The sequence below is a fragment of the Gorilla gorilla genome, chromosome 10, assembly GCF_029281585.2.
Source record: "Gorilla gorilla gorilla isolate KB3781 chromosome 10, NHGRI_mGorGor1-v2.1_pri, whole genome shotgun sequence".
Classification (NCBI taxonomy): Eukaryota; Metazoa; Chordata; class Mammalia; order Primates; family Hominidae; genus Gorilla; species Gorilla gorilla.
Genome location: NC_073234.2, coordinates 38,860,374 through 38,879,404, shown reverse-complemented (window position 1 = coordinate 38,879,404; position 19,031 = coordinate 38,860,374). Strand labels below are relative to the sequence as shown.

The 19,031-nt window shown below is 34.3% G+C and overlaps 1 protein-coding gene across 5 annotated transcripts in view; it reads left to right on the top strand.

Moving 5' to 3' along the window:
• The window catches only part of MON2 (MON2 homolog, regulator of endosome-to-Golgi trafficking), a 130,272-nt gene that overhangs the window by 18,933 nt on the left and 92,308 nt on the right, over positions 1–19,031 (top strand). For 4 of the 5 annotated variants that reach the window (XM_004053489.5, XM_004053488.5, XM_031000799.3 and 1 more), the window contains exons 3-7: positions 8,203–8,330; positions 9,303–9,434; positions 13,196–13,325; positions 15,057–15,154; positions 15,845–15,970. In XM_004053489.5, coding sequence (XP_004053537.1) covers positions 8,203–8,330; positions 9,303–9,434; positions 13,196–13,325; positions 15,057–15,154; positions 15,845–15,970 — 614 coding nt within the window. Of the gene's footprint in view, positions 1–4,659; positions 4,741–8,202; positions 8,331–9,302; positions 9,435–13,195; positions 13,326–15,056; positions 15,155–15,844; positions 15,971–19,031 lie in introns of all 5 variants that reach the window. The other variant, XM_055358090.2, reaches the window with a different exon arrangement.

The window sequence follows — 19,031 nt, the reverse complement described above, 5'->3', positions numbered from 1 at the left end:
AACTGGTGGGATTTCAGAGTGTTATGAAATGAAATTAAGATTTTTGGGGTCAGATTAAGGATCAGGGGGCAAGAGTGGATTTCACTTAGGCTATCCAGCTTTGCTGGAAATTTGCCCTTAGCGTAAGCGCTCCTCAATTACATCTGTTTCCCACAGCTTTTTCCCTGATTTTGAACAGTCTATCAAAACACCAAATAGTTTTATAACATTATGCACAGAAGTAAGTAATGCTCTGTGTGCATATTGAGAAGGGGTATAGTGAAAGTGGTGGGTAAAGGCAGAGGTGCACATGGTAGGGTTAGAAAGGCTGGCAAGTGGGTTTTTTTTGTTTGTCTGTTTGTTTTTCCTGAGATGGACTTTCGCTCTTGTTGTCCCAGCTGGAGTGCAATGGTGTGATCTCGGCTTACTGCAACCTCTGCCTGCTGGGTTCAAGCGATTCTCCTGCCTCAGCCACCCGAGTAGCTGAGATTTCAGGTGCCCAACACCACATCTGGCTAATTTTTGTATTTTTAGTAGAGACAGGGTTTCATCATGTTGGCCAGGCTGGTTTCGAACTCCTGACCTCGTGGTTCTCCCGCCTCGGCCTCTCCAAGTGTTGGGATTACAGGCGTGAGCCACTGCGTCCGGCCAGCATGTGGGTTTTAATGGGAGATGTACATTAGGCAGATTAGCTACTGTGGGGAAATTGGTGTTTAAAGAAAAATGATGACCTGGATATTTTTATGTTGGAGACTTACCATAGGCCAATCGTATTAGAATATCACTGTAAATATTTAAAATATTTACTGTTGCTAGTATCATTGTTGATACTGTGGTAAGTCCTTAATTATTCTCCAATAATACAAATTTTTATTGGTTTTATAGTTTGTGGAAGACTTTTTTTAAAAAAAGACTGATTTCCTCAGAGGATCACCGTTATTCCAGCATTCTATCCCAAGTAAAATGTCTAATAAATTACTCTTAAGATGAGTAAGAAAAATTTTGACTTAGTCGGTATGATTTAAATATATAGGCAGCCTGTTAATTTCATTTTAATTCAATTTGCATTATTCAAATCAAGTTAGAACAGATCTGGTGCAAATACAATTAATAGTCATGTTTTAATCTTCGTACTTTCCAGAGCCCATATATTTGAGGAGGTATATTCGCACTTAAACTTTATCCTAGTATTTTTTCTGAAGTATTTAAAGCAATTATACCTAAAAGTTGTAGATTTATAGACTACTATCATCTTGAAAATCAGAGGCTCTTCAAAACAGAGTTTAAATTAGTCAGTATATAGTTTCTAAACTATATAATTAAGAGTACAGTTAATACTGAGAAAAATTTTTAGTTAACTTTTTAAAATTTCCTGAGAAGTATTTACTTCTTTATGGTACTTGAGACTATAGGAGACTATACTACTTTTGTGCTCTAATGTATGTCAAAAATACCAAACAATTGAGGAGTCTCAAATGAGATTGGATATTGAAATCTCATATGTCTCTGTATATTCAGAATATATAAAGATTTGTTGTAAGAATGATAACTTTTAATTTGGATCAAGTAGTTTAATTAATGATACTCGGCATAGATTTCTAGTCAACTTTAGGTTTCTTAGATTTATTTTCCAAGGGAATATTATTTATATTTCAGAATAAGTCTTTGCTTTACATCTCCCCTTCTTTTAAGCATCCTCCTTTAATGTTTATTTTTCTTTGTTTTCACTGCTGTCATGAATGCTGACATAAGTGGGAATGCTATGCCAGGTAATGTCAGCATTGATTCAGATGTACAGATCATTATTTCAAAATTTCCATTTTCTTTAAAAATAAAACTTTGAAAATGAGAGATAGCAACATAAAGTTTTCATTTACAAGGCCAAATGCCTTAATCTTACATTTATTATATGAATATTATATATTACAAATTGCATTTATTATCCTAGCTTATAGTATACTAAAAATTCAGAAATTCTTTGTTATACAAAAATTACATAATCTGCTTTTTGCATAAATATTTGTAACAAGGAAATCAATGAAGTTGTGGTATCTTTTAACATTGTATATTTAGCTCCTACCCCAAACCGTAGTGGTTACATCTACCTGTGGCTGCTTTCAGCTGCTGTCAGTATACATAAAGAATTTTTACATAAATAATCAGTAGATGTGACTTTTGTTCTTTTTTCACATGTTGTTCCCTCATCTTCTTTTTAAAGAGCTCATAACTAAAAGGTCTTTAAGTAGCAATGAGTAAATATACTTTGGAATTTTTTTCTGATTTTAAAAGGTAATTTATTTGCTTTTAAAATTGAATACATTTATATTTATATAATATATTTTCTTATCAATAAATGTGCTTGTGATATTTTACAAACATCTATAGAATATATCATGCAACATATTCCTAATGAGTAAATAATTATGTAAGAATCATTAGAGGAGATATAAAGATGGGTAATGAAATTCACCTCCAGTCTATATGGAAATACAAGAAATACACTTGAAAGAAATGTTTGTGCCCTTCATTCTGTTTAGCCTACCTACTCCTTCATTTGGCTTTTGAAGACCTTTTCTAGAAACTTTTTCTTCTAGATGACATACTCCCTGAGGTCAGAGTCAACATCTTATTGTGACTTATGTTGCCAGTATTTAGCATCCTACATGGGAAATAGTAAGCCCTCTTTAAATGTAGGCTAATAAATAAATTACACTAAGAGGCAACTAAGTCATTGCTGCCTCTAGTATGTTTTTCTACCTCTCTTTAATTTTACGTGATTTGAGTACGTGAGTTTTATCATCTTAAGTTCATGTCAACCAGATAACAGAAAAATGAAGGAGACTGACCCTCAGCATAGAATTTTTATACTATGTGGTTAATGCCAAGGTAGAAGTATAGAGAGGGTTGTTATGGGGACATAGGGAAGGCACCTAACCCAGCCTGGGAATCTGAGACTGAGTCTGGAAGCCTGAGGAAGACTTAGCCAGGCAAATAAAATATAAAAGTATAAAGTAAAGGGGACTTCTTAAATACTATGAGATTTGTGTATAGAGCTTGGTGTATTCGGATACACTATTGAAGTGTTGCCTGACTGTAAAGTATGAAGGGGGAATAGGTGTCAGGAATTTTATAGGGGCCATTATGTGATATCCTGAGCAGCATGATGGGAAGAGTTTGAGTCAGGGAAGTGACACGTTCATATTTATATTTTAAGTAAATTAGGATAGCAGTGTGGAGGATATATTTCAGTGTATCATCATTTAGGCAGAGATCTTTTGGGAAGCTATTTCTAAAATCCAGGCTAGAAGACACGAGGGGCTGTAAATAATGCCATTTTCAGAAATTGACCTGTTGAGCCAGGGAGATTGCATAGTTTATCTACAGTACAGTGTGCTTTTATTTATTCTTTTTTTCTTTTTAAAATTTACATTCTTATATCATTCGTGTTTTTTGTTATAAATATTTTTCTTTGATGCCAGTCTTTTTAAATGTTTTAAATTGCTGTATGATAGGGGAGGGATAGCATTAGAAGAAATACCTAATGTAGATGATGGGTTGATGGGTGCAGCAAACCACCATGGATATGTATACCTGTGTAACAAACTTGCACGTTCTGCACATGTATCCCAGAACTTAAACTATAATAAAGAAAAAGAAATTAAAAAAATTTAATAAAATTGCTGTATGATATTTCAGCAAGTGGATAGTAGTTTAACAATTTCCTTATGTTAGGCATGTTTCAGTATTTAGAATTATTTCTTAATAAATTTCTATAAGTGGGATTATAAAGTTAAAGGGTATGAATATGTTTAAAATTCTTAGAATATGTTACCATACTGCTTTCCAAAAAGATGAAAGTTTATATACCTTTACCAACAATAAGTGAGCATATTTTTATAACCTCCTTGCCAGGATTATTATTTTTAAAAGTCTTTTGGTAATTAAATAGACAAATGAATTCTCACTTCCACTAGATGTTGATCATTTTTCCCTGTATTAAATTATTCTTTTTTAAAATTTTACATTCATTTCTTCGAACTTTTGTGATTTCCTTGTCAAATTGCTTGAGCTATTGATACAGGAAAAATATTAACCTCCCATCATGTTGATATCATATTTTTTCTAGGCTATTTACCTTTTAATTTTTTTATCTAGAGGCTTTTCAGTTTTATATAACCTAACCACTTTTTCTGATTTATTTTGTAGCTCTGCACTTAGGATGACCTTCTCCTTCTACATAGTTGATAGTCATTTTTATTTTATGGTTTGATTTTTCTTAATAATATGTAGGGTAATGTAAGGACTTAGATTTTTTCTTTTGCAAAATTACTAACCAATTGAACCAACATCATTTGTTAAATAGCCCTTCCCTTTCCTGTAATGTGCTTTTAATGTGAAACTGCCTAGACTTTCATTTGTCCTCATTCTTGAATCATTTAAATATATTTTCAGACGTTTTGAACCCATAAAATACCTTTTAATGTTGTTAGGAATGTCAGTCTTCCCCAGAACTAGATTTTAAGCATTTTGAGTATCAAAATAATGTCTAAGTCACATTTTCTTTCATAAGAATTGAAGTTTATTTTTTAATGGCTGTTAAAATTTTTCACAATAAAACTTTTATTACACCTGTTAATATGATTCATAGTGGGGTATCCTAGTTTAATTCTTTTTTTCCAGGATAAAAACTGCAATTATGCAGTGAAACTGCTCAGAGCAAGGAAACCCCTAGGATATGGGGACCTGGTGGACCTTTTTCAGGTGTGTGAAAGTGCATCATTTGATCTCACAGTTATATAATTTGGAAATACAATATTTATCCAACACATAGTGTTACTCTATTAAAGAGTTACACTTATTGAGGGACTTAGGCAGAAAATAAACTTTTTCTTTTATCCCTCTCCGTAACCTATTTTTATGTTTTAATGAAAATAGAAACAACTTTCATCAAAAAGAATCAGCTTTTTCTGTTTTTTGTTTTGTTTTGTTTTGTTTTTTTCTGGAATGACATACAAAATGGTTAAAGTAAAATGTCTTCTTTATATTGATGTACAGTCTTTTCCTCAGTGTGATTTCTAAAATCTCAGTCTGTAGGAAGGTATTTACGTAAAGCTATCATTAACTAACATATTATTAAAGTTACTGTGGAGAGTGGATATCTCTCAGTTGGAAGAGCAAGAATAATTTATACTTTTTTGGACTATTACCACTTTTTAAAGAAGAAAAGGAAAAGCAATAACTTTTTTCCTTATGATTTTTCTCTTACTGAATTATGATCTCAATACAGTGGATGTGTTTTTGTTTTTCAAAGTATACTTCAGAAGACTTAGAATAGATAAATAGGTTTTATTGTTTTGTTGATCATTTATTCTAGATAACATATAAACTTCCTTTTTGATTATTCTCATATAAATTGGGAGGGAAAAGATGAGAAATAGATGTTTGATTCCTTTGAATTACATTAAAATAAATTTAAAAATTAATTTCTATTACTACTGTAAGTTTATCTCGGCTTGATAGACCTGGTTGTAGCCAACATGTACACAGCATTTCACCATGACTCACCTTATTTTGTTGATTTTAATATGCACAGTTTTTTCACCTTTTAACATCCCCTGATTGGTATGCATCTTGCAGTTGATGGCATCTTAGAATCATTATGAGCCAGGTGATGTTGTAGTTATCTTTTTCAATATGTGCATGAACTTGTTCATGGTTCTTCATGTTATTATCACATCAGTTGAGTTGCATGCATTGTTGATACCACATACGTTGAGTTGAATTGCTGTTTAAAGTGTCACCCTAGTTATTGAAAACTTTCTGTTAACATCTTGTGGTAAGATGAAAAAAGCACCAGTAACAAAACATGCAGAATGGGTGCCATTGACTTAGAAGAAAATCTCAGAGACAATAGTGAAGTATTCTTTCAAGAAATAAGGTGTTCATTCCCAGTGCTGTTTATGGCCCAGAGGATGAAATTGTGAAGAAAAATTCTAAGTGATTAGAAAGCATTGTGTCGTAGTTTAATTGTCACTGACTTTTTTTGTTGTTGTGATACTATGGGTATGTCTTAAAATCATTGGCATCTTAAACCCTATGAAAGTATATCTTCTTTTTTGTTTTTTATGAAAATGAGTTCATTTTCCTTTATTTGTCTGAAGACTTCAGGCAGACAACTTTAAAGTGCAAATCACTGGGTCCTCTTTTAACTTCCATTATTGTCAGGTTGCTATGTACCATAAGGAATGGCAGCATAATATTGTAGGAAGAATAGTGAACCAGGAGTTAGAAGACATATGGTATTTTCAAATTCTGGCTTTACTACCTACTTACTATATCAGTAGGGCTGCATCAGGCCCTGTAAACTCTCTAAGATTATTGAGATGCTGAAATGAGAAACATATTAACACATAAAAATTATAAATGTAACTTGGTTACTATTAAGAGCTTTTAATTTGCCTGAATAACATTTAATAAGGAGTGTTCAGCAGAGATAGGGGTTGCCTCACACTTCAGTGGTTCTGGCAGGATTAAATCTGGTAGGATATTTAATCATTTTATTGAAGCTTTATGAGGAGCTTTATGGTCATCATCTTTTAATCATTCATATCGTTATGGAAAATTTGTCTCTAGGTTTGAATCAAAACCTTTGTGTACAAGAAGGCAAGGGAATAAGGACAGGGAGCCCTTTTGGGAACACTGTTCATTGCCAGTTACATTTGCCATCTTTAGCTGTGCTAAATCAGTAATTTATGCTGGCATACTGAGGGACTTTGCAGCGCAGGCTGTAGGAAGTTGTAGTCTTAATTTACCATACCATAAAGACAGCTTTGGAAGAAGAAGGTGAGGATTTAAATGATAAAATTAATGTTAACACTGGTTTTACATTTTTAATGGTGATTCTGAATTACTTTGTGTCAATTTCTTTTGAGAAACATTTTAAAACTTAGATTTATATGTCTTTATTGCATGTCTTACCTCAAAAAATAACTGATAGAGTTAGTTCTTTTAATAAAAAATAATCACAGCCGGGCACGGTGGCTCACACCTGTAATGCCAGCACTTTGGGAGGCTGAGGCGGGTGGATCACGAGGTCAGGAGATCGAGACCATCCTGGCTAACATGGTGAAACCCCGTCTCTACTAAAAATACAAAAATTAGCTGGGCGTGGTGGTGCATGCCTGTAATCCCAGCTGCTTGGGAGGCTGAGGCAGGAGAATCACTTGAACCAGGAAGTCGGAGGTTGCAGTGAGCCAAGATCGCGCCACTGCTCTCCAGCCTGGGGACAGAACAAGATTCCGTCTCAAAAAAACAAAACAAAAAAAACCAAAAAGACACACACAGACACACACACACATACACACATACACACACACAAACACAAAACAAATAATCGCTTATGAGTTTAATGTTCTCTTGACTTGGAATTCCGTGTCATTTATTCAAATTCTGTAAGGATGACAAACTTGTTTTATCCATCTTTGTGTAGCCTTTCAGTAAATGTGTGTAGATTTAATTTCATTTTGTAAATTTAATTATGTGTAATTCAGTTTGTGCATTTTCTAACCTCTTACATTTTTATTGCCACTTAAAAACTTCTGAGTGAGCTGGCTTGGTAGAAGAAGTTAAATTAAGGTTTGGAATTATAGCATGTGTTCCCAATTAATTTAAAGTGCTGTTTCAGTAATAAGAGGAGTAATGTTATTGTTTTTAATGAAATGTGTTTATTTCTTGAAGAAATTAGGGCTGTTTAAATTCAAGGCATATAATAAAATTCTAGGAAATTTCTTAATATTCATTTACAAGTATTGTGGGGATGATGTATGTACTATTTTTAATGATTCTATTCTAGGGTGGGAATTCTTATTTATGTTTTCCCTCCTGCAGTATATGAAGAAATAGAGTGCTTTTTTGAGGTGGGAAAGAAGTTTTGAAAATCCATGTCCTAATAGAGTTTGTAGCAGAAGATGGAGGAGAACCAAAGGACAGAGTGTTAGGAGAAAAGCATGGGAAAGCAGTAGTTAAGGCGTATAGCTTAGATACAGAGTCTGGAGTGTCTGTCCAAGGTATTTTAACTCTTGCTACTTGATTTTTGTTTTGGTGTTTATTTTACTTAAAGTGGATTTTTTTTGAGATCGCTATTAGTGGTTGTAATTATATAAAAATGCATTCTTAATTATAGATTAATTTTAATAATTTACTTTATATGTGTTCTAAATGAAGCACTGAAAGAGAACAGCTCAGAGGTTGTACAGCCTTTTTTAATGGGTTGTGGAACCAAGGAACCGAAGATCACTCAGCTATGTTTGGCTGCTATTCAGAGACTCATGTCACATGAAGTCGTGTCTGAGGTAATATGAAGATTTTATCTAAACTTCACCTAAGAGTTGAATCAGAAGTTTTCATGAAAGGAGAATGAAACATACCTGATATTTAATATAAAACTTTTACAAATAGCAGTGTGCTCGGAGAAAATGGCTTTATTTAAAAATATTGCCAAATTTTCTCCTCATTAAACACTCACAAAAAGTATTTTTGCAAGTCATTCGTAATCTAAGAAGTCACAGTTCAGTAATGTAGATGAAAATTTTGAGACTCAAGCAAGTTTTCAATTTAATTGGTTATTTAATTTTTCTTTTATAAAAAAAGGAGGGAAGAGCATGACTCTCTTTCCTAGATTATATGGAGTAATAATTTGTTTTTCATTAACTTAAACGTATTGTTCATATCTAACCTTATGATGGAAAAATGAGAAAAAATATTTCTTAACCATGAATCTGCATGTTGGTCTCAAATTTAATGGTGTTATTCTTAATTTTGTACTCCATAAGTACTATAATAGAAGTGATAAATGTTTTGACATTAATGTATCATCTTAAACAATGTCAGATTTAATTGAGTGTGCCAATGTGTTGTTAATATGGGTTGCATTTTTTTTCTGTAGCATACTGTAAATGAAGTATTTGTATCTGAAACAGCAGGCTTATAGCTAATTTGCATATGTCCGTATTATTCATGTCCAAATACAATCTATCAACATTATTGTAGAAATGAGCTGTGATTTTGACTAGGTATTACAAAACTGCTTGCTGCTATTTGTATATATTCAAATAGGATATTACAATTTTTGAGGGAGAGAATTGATTGTAAGTCCTAAATTACTTGAGAGATGTGTTTGGATCTAGAGATCTAAAAATATGGGTTTTGTTATTGTGATCAAGAAATCCTCTTCAGCTGATGTAGGTTTGTATACCTTCTCTTATTTAGGGACATCAACATCTATATTGTATTTGTTGACAATAATTAAAATAACTATTTTACAGACTGCAGCTGGAAATATAATTAACATGCTTTGGCAGCTAATGGAGAATAGTCTTGAAGAACTTAAGCTACTTCAAACAGTTCTTGTTCTTTTAACAACCAATACAGTAGTTCATGATGAGGCACTTTCTAAGGTAGGAAAACTGTTTGCCAGAGTTCATATGTGCTTTGAGACAGTATTTGAATAAGCTGGCTGAAAGAGAAAAGCTTGGTGCCATTTGAACCAAAAGCAGCTATGGTGATGATTGACATTGCATGTTAATAACTGTTGGTACCTTATTTTTTCCAGGTTAGAGTTGAAATCACGTTGGGGTGCTTAAGCAAAGCCCCTTGCGTACAGCCAACAGGCTGAGTTGTGAATAGGAAATGGAAAAAAGAGAGAAAGTAGCCCAAGAGTAAGAATAGGGAAGGAGGGAACTAAGAAAAAAAAAACTGTTGTAAGATCACAAGGTTAGGAGATCAAGACCATCCTGGCTAATATGGTGAAACCCCGTCTCTACTAAAAATACAAAAAATTAGCCAGGCGTAGTGGCGGGCGCCTGTAGTCCCGGCTACTCGGGAGGCTGAGGCAGGAGAATGGCGTGAACTCAGGAGGCAGAGCTTGCAGTGAGCCAAGATCGTGTCACTGCACTCCACCCTGGGCGACAGAGTGAGACTCCGTCTCAAAAAAAAAAAAAAAAAAAAAAAAAGATACTGCCTTCAGTATTTTAGATTCCCTGTGATAGCTCTCCCTACCCATAATTTCGCATGTATATAGTATGTAAACCAGACAGTTCAAATATGTTTCTTAAATGGCTAGACAAATCTTCTTTCACCATTTATACTAGATAAGATTGCATGTATGATGGCTAGTTCTCATTTTGTCATCACTCCCACCCACTTTGGAACATGTAAGAGCCATTCTATTATTTATTTCACTTTTTAAAAAGTTTTTTATTATGAAATATTTCTAAAGAACAGAAAGTAGAGAGTACCATAGCAGTAAATGAATTATAGTCTAAGGAATTTTTTAGACTCTCAGTAATAGCTTTATTATAATTTGCATGGCTTATAAAGAAGTACAGTATACTGTCACATTAAGCTGTGTATACTATATCAAGTGATGTTCTTAGATCATAATGAGATTTTAATTGCAAAGAGTTTATTCTTTTAGGCTTATATGAGCTATATAAATATTATATATATTTTGTATATCCTTTTGTGTATCGTTCCTCTTGGTTTCTAGCTATCAAATTATTGTTCTGATGCATATATTTAAAGTTTTATTAAAGGTTTTCATTTGATCTACTAGAGAAATAAGAACTGATTATAGGATTTATTTTAGTATGTTGGTTAATTTGGAAATGCAATAATTGGGGATGAGAAAAATCAAGTATAAAGAAATAGTATAAAATTGAGTAATATGAAGGCTTCTGTATAACTATGTACTGTGTCTTTCCTTTATGTTGAAAACTAAAGAGTAGTAGCGATATCAAAGGCTTGTGTCTTTTAAAATTTTTAATATAGTTAAGGTGATAGGCATTGATTCTAAAACTACCATTATGTTTTTCTCCAAGAATGACTTCTTTTAAAAGTAGAAAACTTTTGGAAGGATAAATAGGAGAAAATCTTTGTGATACTGGGGTAGGTAAAGATTTATTAGGGCACAAAAACTAAAATCCTTGAGTAAGCCACAGAATGTAGGAAAATACAAATATCTGACAAAGGACTTATATCTAGACTATATAAAGAACTCTTAAAATTCATTCATAACGAACTAGAAATACCATTTGACCCAGCCATCCCATTACTGGGTATATACCCAAAGGACTATAAATCATGCTGCTATAAAGACACATGCACACGTATGTTTATTGCGGCACTATTCACAATAGCAAAGACTTGGAACCAACCCAAATGTCCAACAATGATAGACTGGATTAAGAAAATGTGGCACATATACACCATGGAATACTATGCAGCCATAAAAAATGATGAGTTCATGTCCTTTGTAGGGACATGGATGAAATTGGAAATCATCATTCTCAGTAAACTATCGCAAGAACAAAAAACCAAACACCGCATATTCTCACTCATAGGTGGGAATTGAACAATAAGAACACATGGACACAGGAAGGGGAACATCACACTCTGGGGCCTGTTGTGAGGTGGGGGGAGGGATAGCATTAGGAGATATACCTAATGCTAAATGACGAGTTAATGGGTGCAGCACACCAGCATGGCACATGTACACATATGTAACTAACCTGCACATTGTGCACATGTACCCTAAAACTTAAAGTATAATAAAAAAAAAATTCATAACACAGACAACCCAATTAAGTATGGACAAATGGTTTCAACAGACACTTCATTAAAATAATATATTCAAATGGGTGAGAAACACATGAAAAGAAGTATAGTGTTATTATTAGGGACACAAATTAAAACCATAAGGAAATAATATTATGCTTCCATTAGAATAGTTACAATGAAAAAAGACCGTACCAAGTGTTATGGAGGATGTAGGGATAGTTCTAAATTCACGTATACTGCTGGCAGAAATGTAAAATTGTAAAACCACTGGGGAAACTGGCGGTTTCTTTCTTTTCTTTTCTTTTCTTTTCTTTTTTTGAGATAGTGTCTTGCTCTGTTGCCCGGGCTGGAGTGCAGTGGCGCAATTTTGGCTCACTGCAACCTTCCACCTCCCGGGCTCAAGGGATTCTCGTGCCTCAGGCTCCCAAGTAGCTGAGATTACAGGTGTGCACCACCACACCCAACTAATTTTTGTATTTTTAGTAGAGACAGGGTTTCACCATGTTGGCCAGGCTGGCCTTCAAATCCTGGCCTCAAGTGAACCGCCCACCTCAGCCTCCCAAAGTGCTGGGTTTACAGGCGTGAGCCACCATGCCCAGCCAACTGGCGGTTTCTTAAAAAGTTAAACCTATTCTTAACAGATGACCCATCCATTTCACTTCCAGATATTTACCCAAGATAAATGAAAACGTATGTCCTCACAGTGACTTATATATATGAATGTTCATAGCAGCTTTTTTTTTTTTTTAACAATAGTCAGAACCTGGAAAATTCACCAGCAGGTAAATGGATAAGCAAAATATGGTGTACTCGTACAATAGAATACTGCTTGGTAATAAAAGGTACAAACTACTGATAAACAGAACAAAGTGGAAGAATTTCACAAATATTCTAAGTGGAAGAAGGTGGGCCCAAATGAGCACATACTGAATTAATCTGTTCATATAAAAATCATAGAAAATGCCCGTTGATCTTCAGTGAATAAATCACATGGGTGTTTGCCTGGGGCCACGGGTAGAGGAAGAGATGGGTGGCAAAGGAGCACAAGAAAACTTTTGGGGTGATGGAAATATTTCGGTTGTCAATTGTGGCCATAGTTTCGTGGGCCCACATGTTTGTCAGAACTCATCAAATTATATAAGTTTAAGGGATTCTATAATTTATTGTATATAAATTACATCTCAATAAATTTGAGTTTTAAAAGAAAAAAATGACTCCTTTTAAAAGTTTCATAATTTTATTTATTTATGTGCTTAGCAATCACATACTTCTCCAGATCATTAAGTGATACAACAAACTTTGAGTTCATGTTATTTGCAAAGCACGTCATTCTGGGGAAATAAAAGCATAACACATTGTTATATAGATGTTAAAAAATCAAATTTTAAAAGGTATGTTGCACATTACCATAGCTAATCTTCTGTGGCTATATATTTACTGACAACTTGAATTACATCAAAATCTGAGGATTCTATATTTTATTGTAAATGGTGGGACTTTCCATGATGGTGATTGAAACAACCAAACATAAATTATTCAATAAAGATAATGGCCTTGCTTTTCAATCTTATTTGACACTAAATGAAAATTGTGTTTTCAGGCAATCGTTCTTTGTTTTCGACTACACTTCACAAAAGATAATATTACAAATAATACAGCTGCTGCTACAGTGCGACAAGTTGTTACTGTTGTTTTTGAGAGGATGGTTGCTGAAGATGAACGACACAGGGGTAAAGTGCTAGAAGTTGTTTTACTTTGTGGGTGGTTCTTGGATGATTTCATTTTTATTAACTTTCGGCCTTTGCTGAGATGATCAACATTATTATGTCTATAATGGCAACTTAAAAAATAAATTCCTCACAATTTGATCCCCTAAGGAATAGGCTCCTTGTTTTCCTTGTTTATTTCTAGTGTATGCATAATTTTGTATTAAATATAATTTCACATTTTAAACCAAGTATTGCATTATATGTATTTTTTAACCAAACATTACATTCTATGAATTTTTCATGTTATTGCTTCGTCCTCATAATTTAAATTTTAATGATTGCATTATATTTCATGGCCATTCTCTAATTTAACTGAACTAGTCTCCTATTGGACCTTGCATTCTGTTCAGTGTTTTATAACTGTTTTGGGTGGTTTCCTACATATCTTTTTGAATTATTTCTTTAAGATAAATTTCCAAGAGTGGGCTTCCCTCATAAATTTTTGTCTGTATCTGCTAACATGTGTTAAGAACATTTAAATAATATAAAAATTAATTTTTGGCTGGGTGCGGTGGCTCATGCCTGTAATCATAGCATTTTGGGAGGCTGAGGTGGCTGGATTGCCTGAGCTCAGGAGTTCGAGACCAGCCTGGGCAACACGGTGAAACCCCGTCTCTACTAAAATACAAAAAATCAGCTGGGTGTGGTGGTGTGCACCTGTAGTCCCAGCTACTCCAGAGGCTGAGGCAGGAGAATCACTTGAACCCGGGAGGCAGAGGTTGCAGTGAGCTGTGATTGCACCACTGCACTCCAGCCTGGGTGACACAGCAAGACTCCATCTCAAAAAAAAAAAATTTTTTTTTAAATATGTTTATCGACTACGTTTATTAGAATATTTCCACTTTGGTATATTGTTTTTTCTTTATTTTTTCTTGGGGAAAAATGCAGGTAGAATTCTAGTAGTTTGAAATATTACGGAATTATAATGTGTCCCATTTGGTTAAAATATTCAAAATCATATTGTAATAACACACGGCAATTTCCCAGTTTCAATGTTTTATACATTCGTAACCTCAATGAAATTCCTGGAGTGGTAGTTTTAGTTGTTTGTCTCTAAGGCTAATCTGCCATTTAATACTTTATAGTAAGGTAGAAATACTTAGAACTTTTTTCTTTTCAGGTAGTCGTTAAGTCAATATTTATTCAAAACAGGCTGTCATAACTTACAGAGAATGATATTTTTTACTAGTAGTTAAAGAAATGCTGAGTTGGGAAACACCATCCCAGCTGATTCTTAGCTGGTGAGTATCTGTAACTGACATGGTAACAGCAGCAGATCAAGCAGTAATTATCTTGAAAATAGTGAAATGGTAGAGGAGTTAACCATATGGTAAACGTTTATGTTTGTTTGATATTTAAAAGCACATTTAAAGATCATGTGAATTTTAAATCCGTGAAATAAAGGGGCTGAAGAATGGGAGACTGGGAAACCAAATGTATGGACAAAGATATCCAGCTTATTAGAGTGATTGTAAGGTAGCAAAGAGTGATTTTTATGGTATTTGGTGTAAAAATAGATTCCCATTTTTTTTTGTTTTGGAGGCATATGTTAACATTGGAAATTTTAATTCTGAAATTATAATTTCAACTTATATAAACAAATATTTATTTTAAACATTATCTTTTAAACAGAATATATAATTTATTAAAGGCTATTATGAACTCCTAAAACCCATCCTGTTTTGATTGCAGATATTATAGAACAACCAGTACTGGTACAAGGAAATAGTAACAGAAGATCTGTCAGTACCCTCAAACCTTGTGCTAAAGATGCATATATGCTTTTCCAGGTATTTTAGTTGATAAAAGTAATTTTTATTCTAAAATATAGTTTTGTGTGAATTTTTTAGTTGGGGATTTTATGTCTAATTTTTTTAATGTGAATTTTTTTGAAAATATGTCAGGTAGTATTAAAATAGTTCTAAAGAACAACTTTTATATTTACTTTATAGCTAATTAACATGATAAAACGTTATGACTCACTTTAAGAAAATGAAATAAATGCAGAACTAGAAAACAGGTGTATCAGAAACAACTAGTCATACAAAAAAAAGTTTCTTTAAACAAGGAAAATTTAAGTAATAAATTTGGTCTGTGTAGTATAATTTGATACATAGATACCTGATTTTTACATCACTTGTCATGAATAAATAATTTTAGGTAAAACAAGATTAATCTGTACTGAAAATATTATTACTTCAGATTAAAAGCTTAGTTTTTCATTTGAAATAATGTTAGATTAATCATTTATCTGTCTACTGTCTCTGTGTTGTCAGTAGTTATATGATTCTTTAAAAGTTGACTTATATAATCTATCAATTACACAATTTGTCAAAATTGGAATTACCAGTGCTTAGTTTCTAAGGAGCAAAAACATGTATTATATAAGAAGAGAGATTTTTTTTAAAGATTTATGAACTGCGAGTTTGGAAAAGCACATTTAATTCTAGCACGTGAAATTGTTCGATTTATTTTCCCAGGATCTTTGTCAGTTGGTTAATGCTGATGCTCCTTATTGGCTAGTGGGCATGACAGAAATGACTCGGACGTTTGGCCTCGAATTACTTGAGTCAGTCCTCAATGATTTTCCGCAGGTCTTTTTACAAGTAAGCCATTTATAGTATCTTGTGACAAAGTTAATCTTAATTGTTTTACAGATATTTTTAAAGAAAGCAACATGTATTTTTTTTCCACCTTAAAAGTGGCAAAGAGGCTGGACTTGGTGGTTCATGACTGTAATTGCAACACTTTGGGAGGCTGAGGTGGGAGGATTGCTTGAGCCCAGGAGTTCGAGACCAGCCTGGGCAACATAGTGAGACACCATCAATACAGAAAATAAAATGAAAAGGCTGGGTGCAGTGGCTCACCCCTGTAATCCCAGCACTTTGGAAGGCCGAGGTGGGTGGGTCATAAGATCAGGAGTTTGAGACCAGCCTGGCCAATATGGTGAAACCCCGTCTCTACTAAAAATACAAAAATTAGCCAGGCGTGATGGCGGGTGCCTGTAGTCTCAGCTACTCAGGAGGCTGAGGCAGGAGAATGGCTTGAACCTGGGAGGCAGAGGTTGCGGTGAGCCAAGATCGCATCACTTCACTCCAGCCTGGGTGACAGAGCAAGACTCTGTCTCAAAAAAGATAAATAAAACAAAATTTTTTTAAAAAAGCTAGGCATAGTGGTGCATGTCTGTATTCCCTGCTGTTCAGGAGACTGAGGCAGGAGAATCGCTTGTGCCCAGGAGGTCAAGTTTGCAGTGAGCCGTGTTCAAGCCACTACATTCCAGCCTGGGTGAGAGAGCGAGACCCCATTTCTTAAATTAAAAAAAAAAAAAAAAGGAAGGAAAGAAAGATATGGAGAATTGTAGCCTCAAACTTTAGACATATAACAGTTTAGTGTTAACATTACTTTTTTTTTAGTGCCTTAGCATTTTGGAATTTTTGTAATAGAAAGAATCTCTAGAGACAATCTATTAATAGTCAGGTATTTCCCAGTGTATGGGTCTATGAAGGAAATGTGGTATGTGAGCTACTTGTATAATATTTAAAAGCCTAAAGAAATTGTTGATTTTTACTTGCTTATATATCTAGCTATGTGTTTTCACATAACTTAAATGGAAAACAACTAAAGTCCAAAATCAAGTCAGTGACTTGCACAGGGTCCCTTAGTTATTAGGTCTTGAACTGTAATTTAGGTTTTTTAACTACTCATCTAGTGCCTTCCCCTACCATGCTTCCTCCCTAAGTAATCCATTTTATCCTTTGCTCTTACCTACAAAATGAGTGAATCAAGTGCTACAGTAATATAAGATTTTTTAGGCCAGGATGTGGAGCTGAAATTAGTTTTATATGGCTCATAATTTTTGGTATACATTAGGCAGTTGTTAAATGCTTTTGGCGAGCAGTATATACACTGATGATTCCCTTTCTTGTAGTGTAATAGGATAAGCAGTATTTAGGTATAATTTGTCCAGCACTCTTGTATAAATAATAGTCATAGTAGCTGTCATTTCTTGACTGCCTTCTACGTGCTATGTGCCAGATTCCTTACATATTAATATTCTCTTTTATCTTCCCAAATGCCTGAGATACCAGTTATCACTGTTTTACACATGAGGAAACTACAACATCCAGAGGGTTAAATAATTTGTCTGCAGTTTCATGGTTTATAAGTGATGGAGTTGGGATTTGAACTCACGTTGATCCAAATTAGTTTCTCTCCGTATCCTCTCTTTTTTATATACACATCACATCCCGACCATCACCTTCAAAATATATTCAGGATCCAATCAGTTCTTACCACTTCTACAATTATTCTAGTCTAAGCTACCATCACCTCTTACTTGAATTATTGTGATGGCTTCCTAACTGGTCTGCTTGCATATATATTAATACTTGTACCACTTATTATAGTTGTTTGTGACACCACATCCACAATGGTATTTTTAAAAAGTCGAATCTTTTTAGTCTCTTGTAAATTGCTTCAGTTGATATCCTCCTTATCAGACTAAAAGATGAAGTGTCCTTATGCTCTGTGGAACTTTTCATGGTTTAGTCCCCAATATTCCTTGATCTTGTTTCTTTCCTCTCTTCTCTTTGCCCTCACCCTTTGGCCACACTGTCCTTCTTGTTGTTTGTGAAGTGCCTCAAGCAGACTCCTGCCCCAGGGCCTTTGTACTTACCATTCCTGGGCCTGGAGTCCTTTTTTCCTCATATGGCTTGCTGTCTTACTTTTTTGAGGGCTTTGCTCAATCGTCAACTTACCAGACACATCTTCCCCAACCACGTTGTGTAAAGTGGCAACCTTTTTTCCTACCAGCACCATTATCTTTCTTATCTCTCTTTTTCTTTGTAGCACTTATCACCTCCTGCCTGACACACACACACACACACGTATATGTGTATTATATATTATTACATATTGTGTATTATTTTATTTTCTCTCTTTCCCTACAAGAAGATAAACTCTATGAGGCAGGGATTTAGTACACTGTTGTATACGTGTCTTTAGTAACAGTGCCTGGCATATGGCAGGTGTTTGATAAATATTTGAATGAATGAATTGGTTAATGAATTTGAATTTAAAATTTTTATGTTTGGGTCATGTTTTCTGACTTCATAGGAAAAGATTTGAAACTGTTTTTACAGATTTTTTTCTTTTCTTTTCTTTTCTTTTTTGAGACAGCATCTTGCTCTGTCACCCAGGTTGGAGTGCAGTCGCACGATCTCGGCTCACTGCAAGCTCTGCCTCCCATGTTCACGCCATTCTCCTGCCTCAGCCTCCTGAGCAGTTGGGACCACAGGTGCCTGCCACCACGCCCGGCTAATTTTTTGTATTTTTTTTAGTAGAGACGGGGTTTCACCGTGTTGGCCAGGATGGTCTCGATCTCCTGACCTCGTGATCTGCCCACCTCAGCCTCCCAAAGTGCTGAGATTACAGGCGTGGGCCACCGCACCCGGCCTGTTTTTACGGATTTATTATACTTAGGAAATTTACTTTATTCTTCTTGCTGTAAAGCATGGAAGGGGAAGAATTCTCTGTGTAAGATCCTAGAATTTCATCCTGTATAGTTTTCTTCCAGAGATACGTATTTGTTTCTTTTTTTAACTCATCATTCACATATGCAGTCAAAATTTACCAGTCACTTAAGTTTTATGCCAAGTATACAGAAGT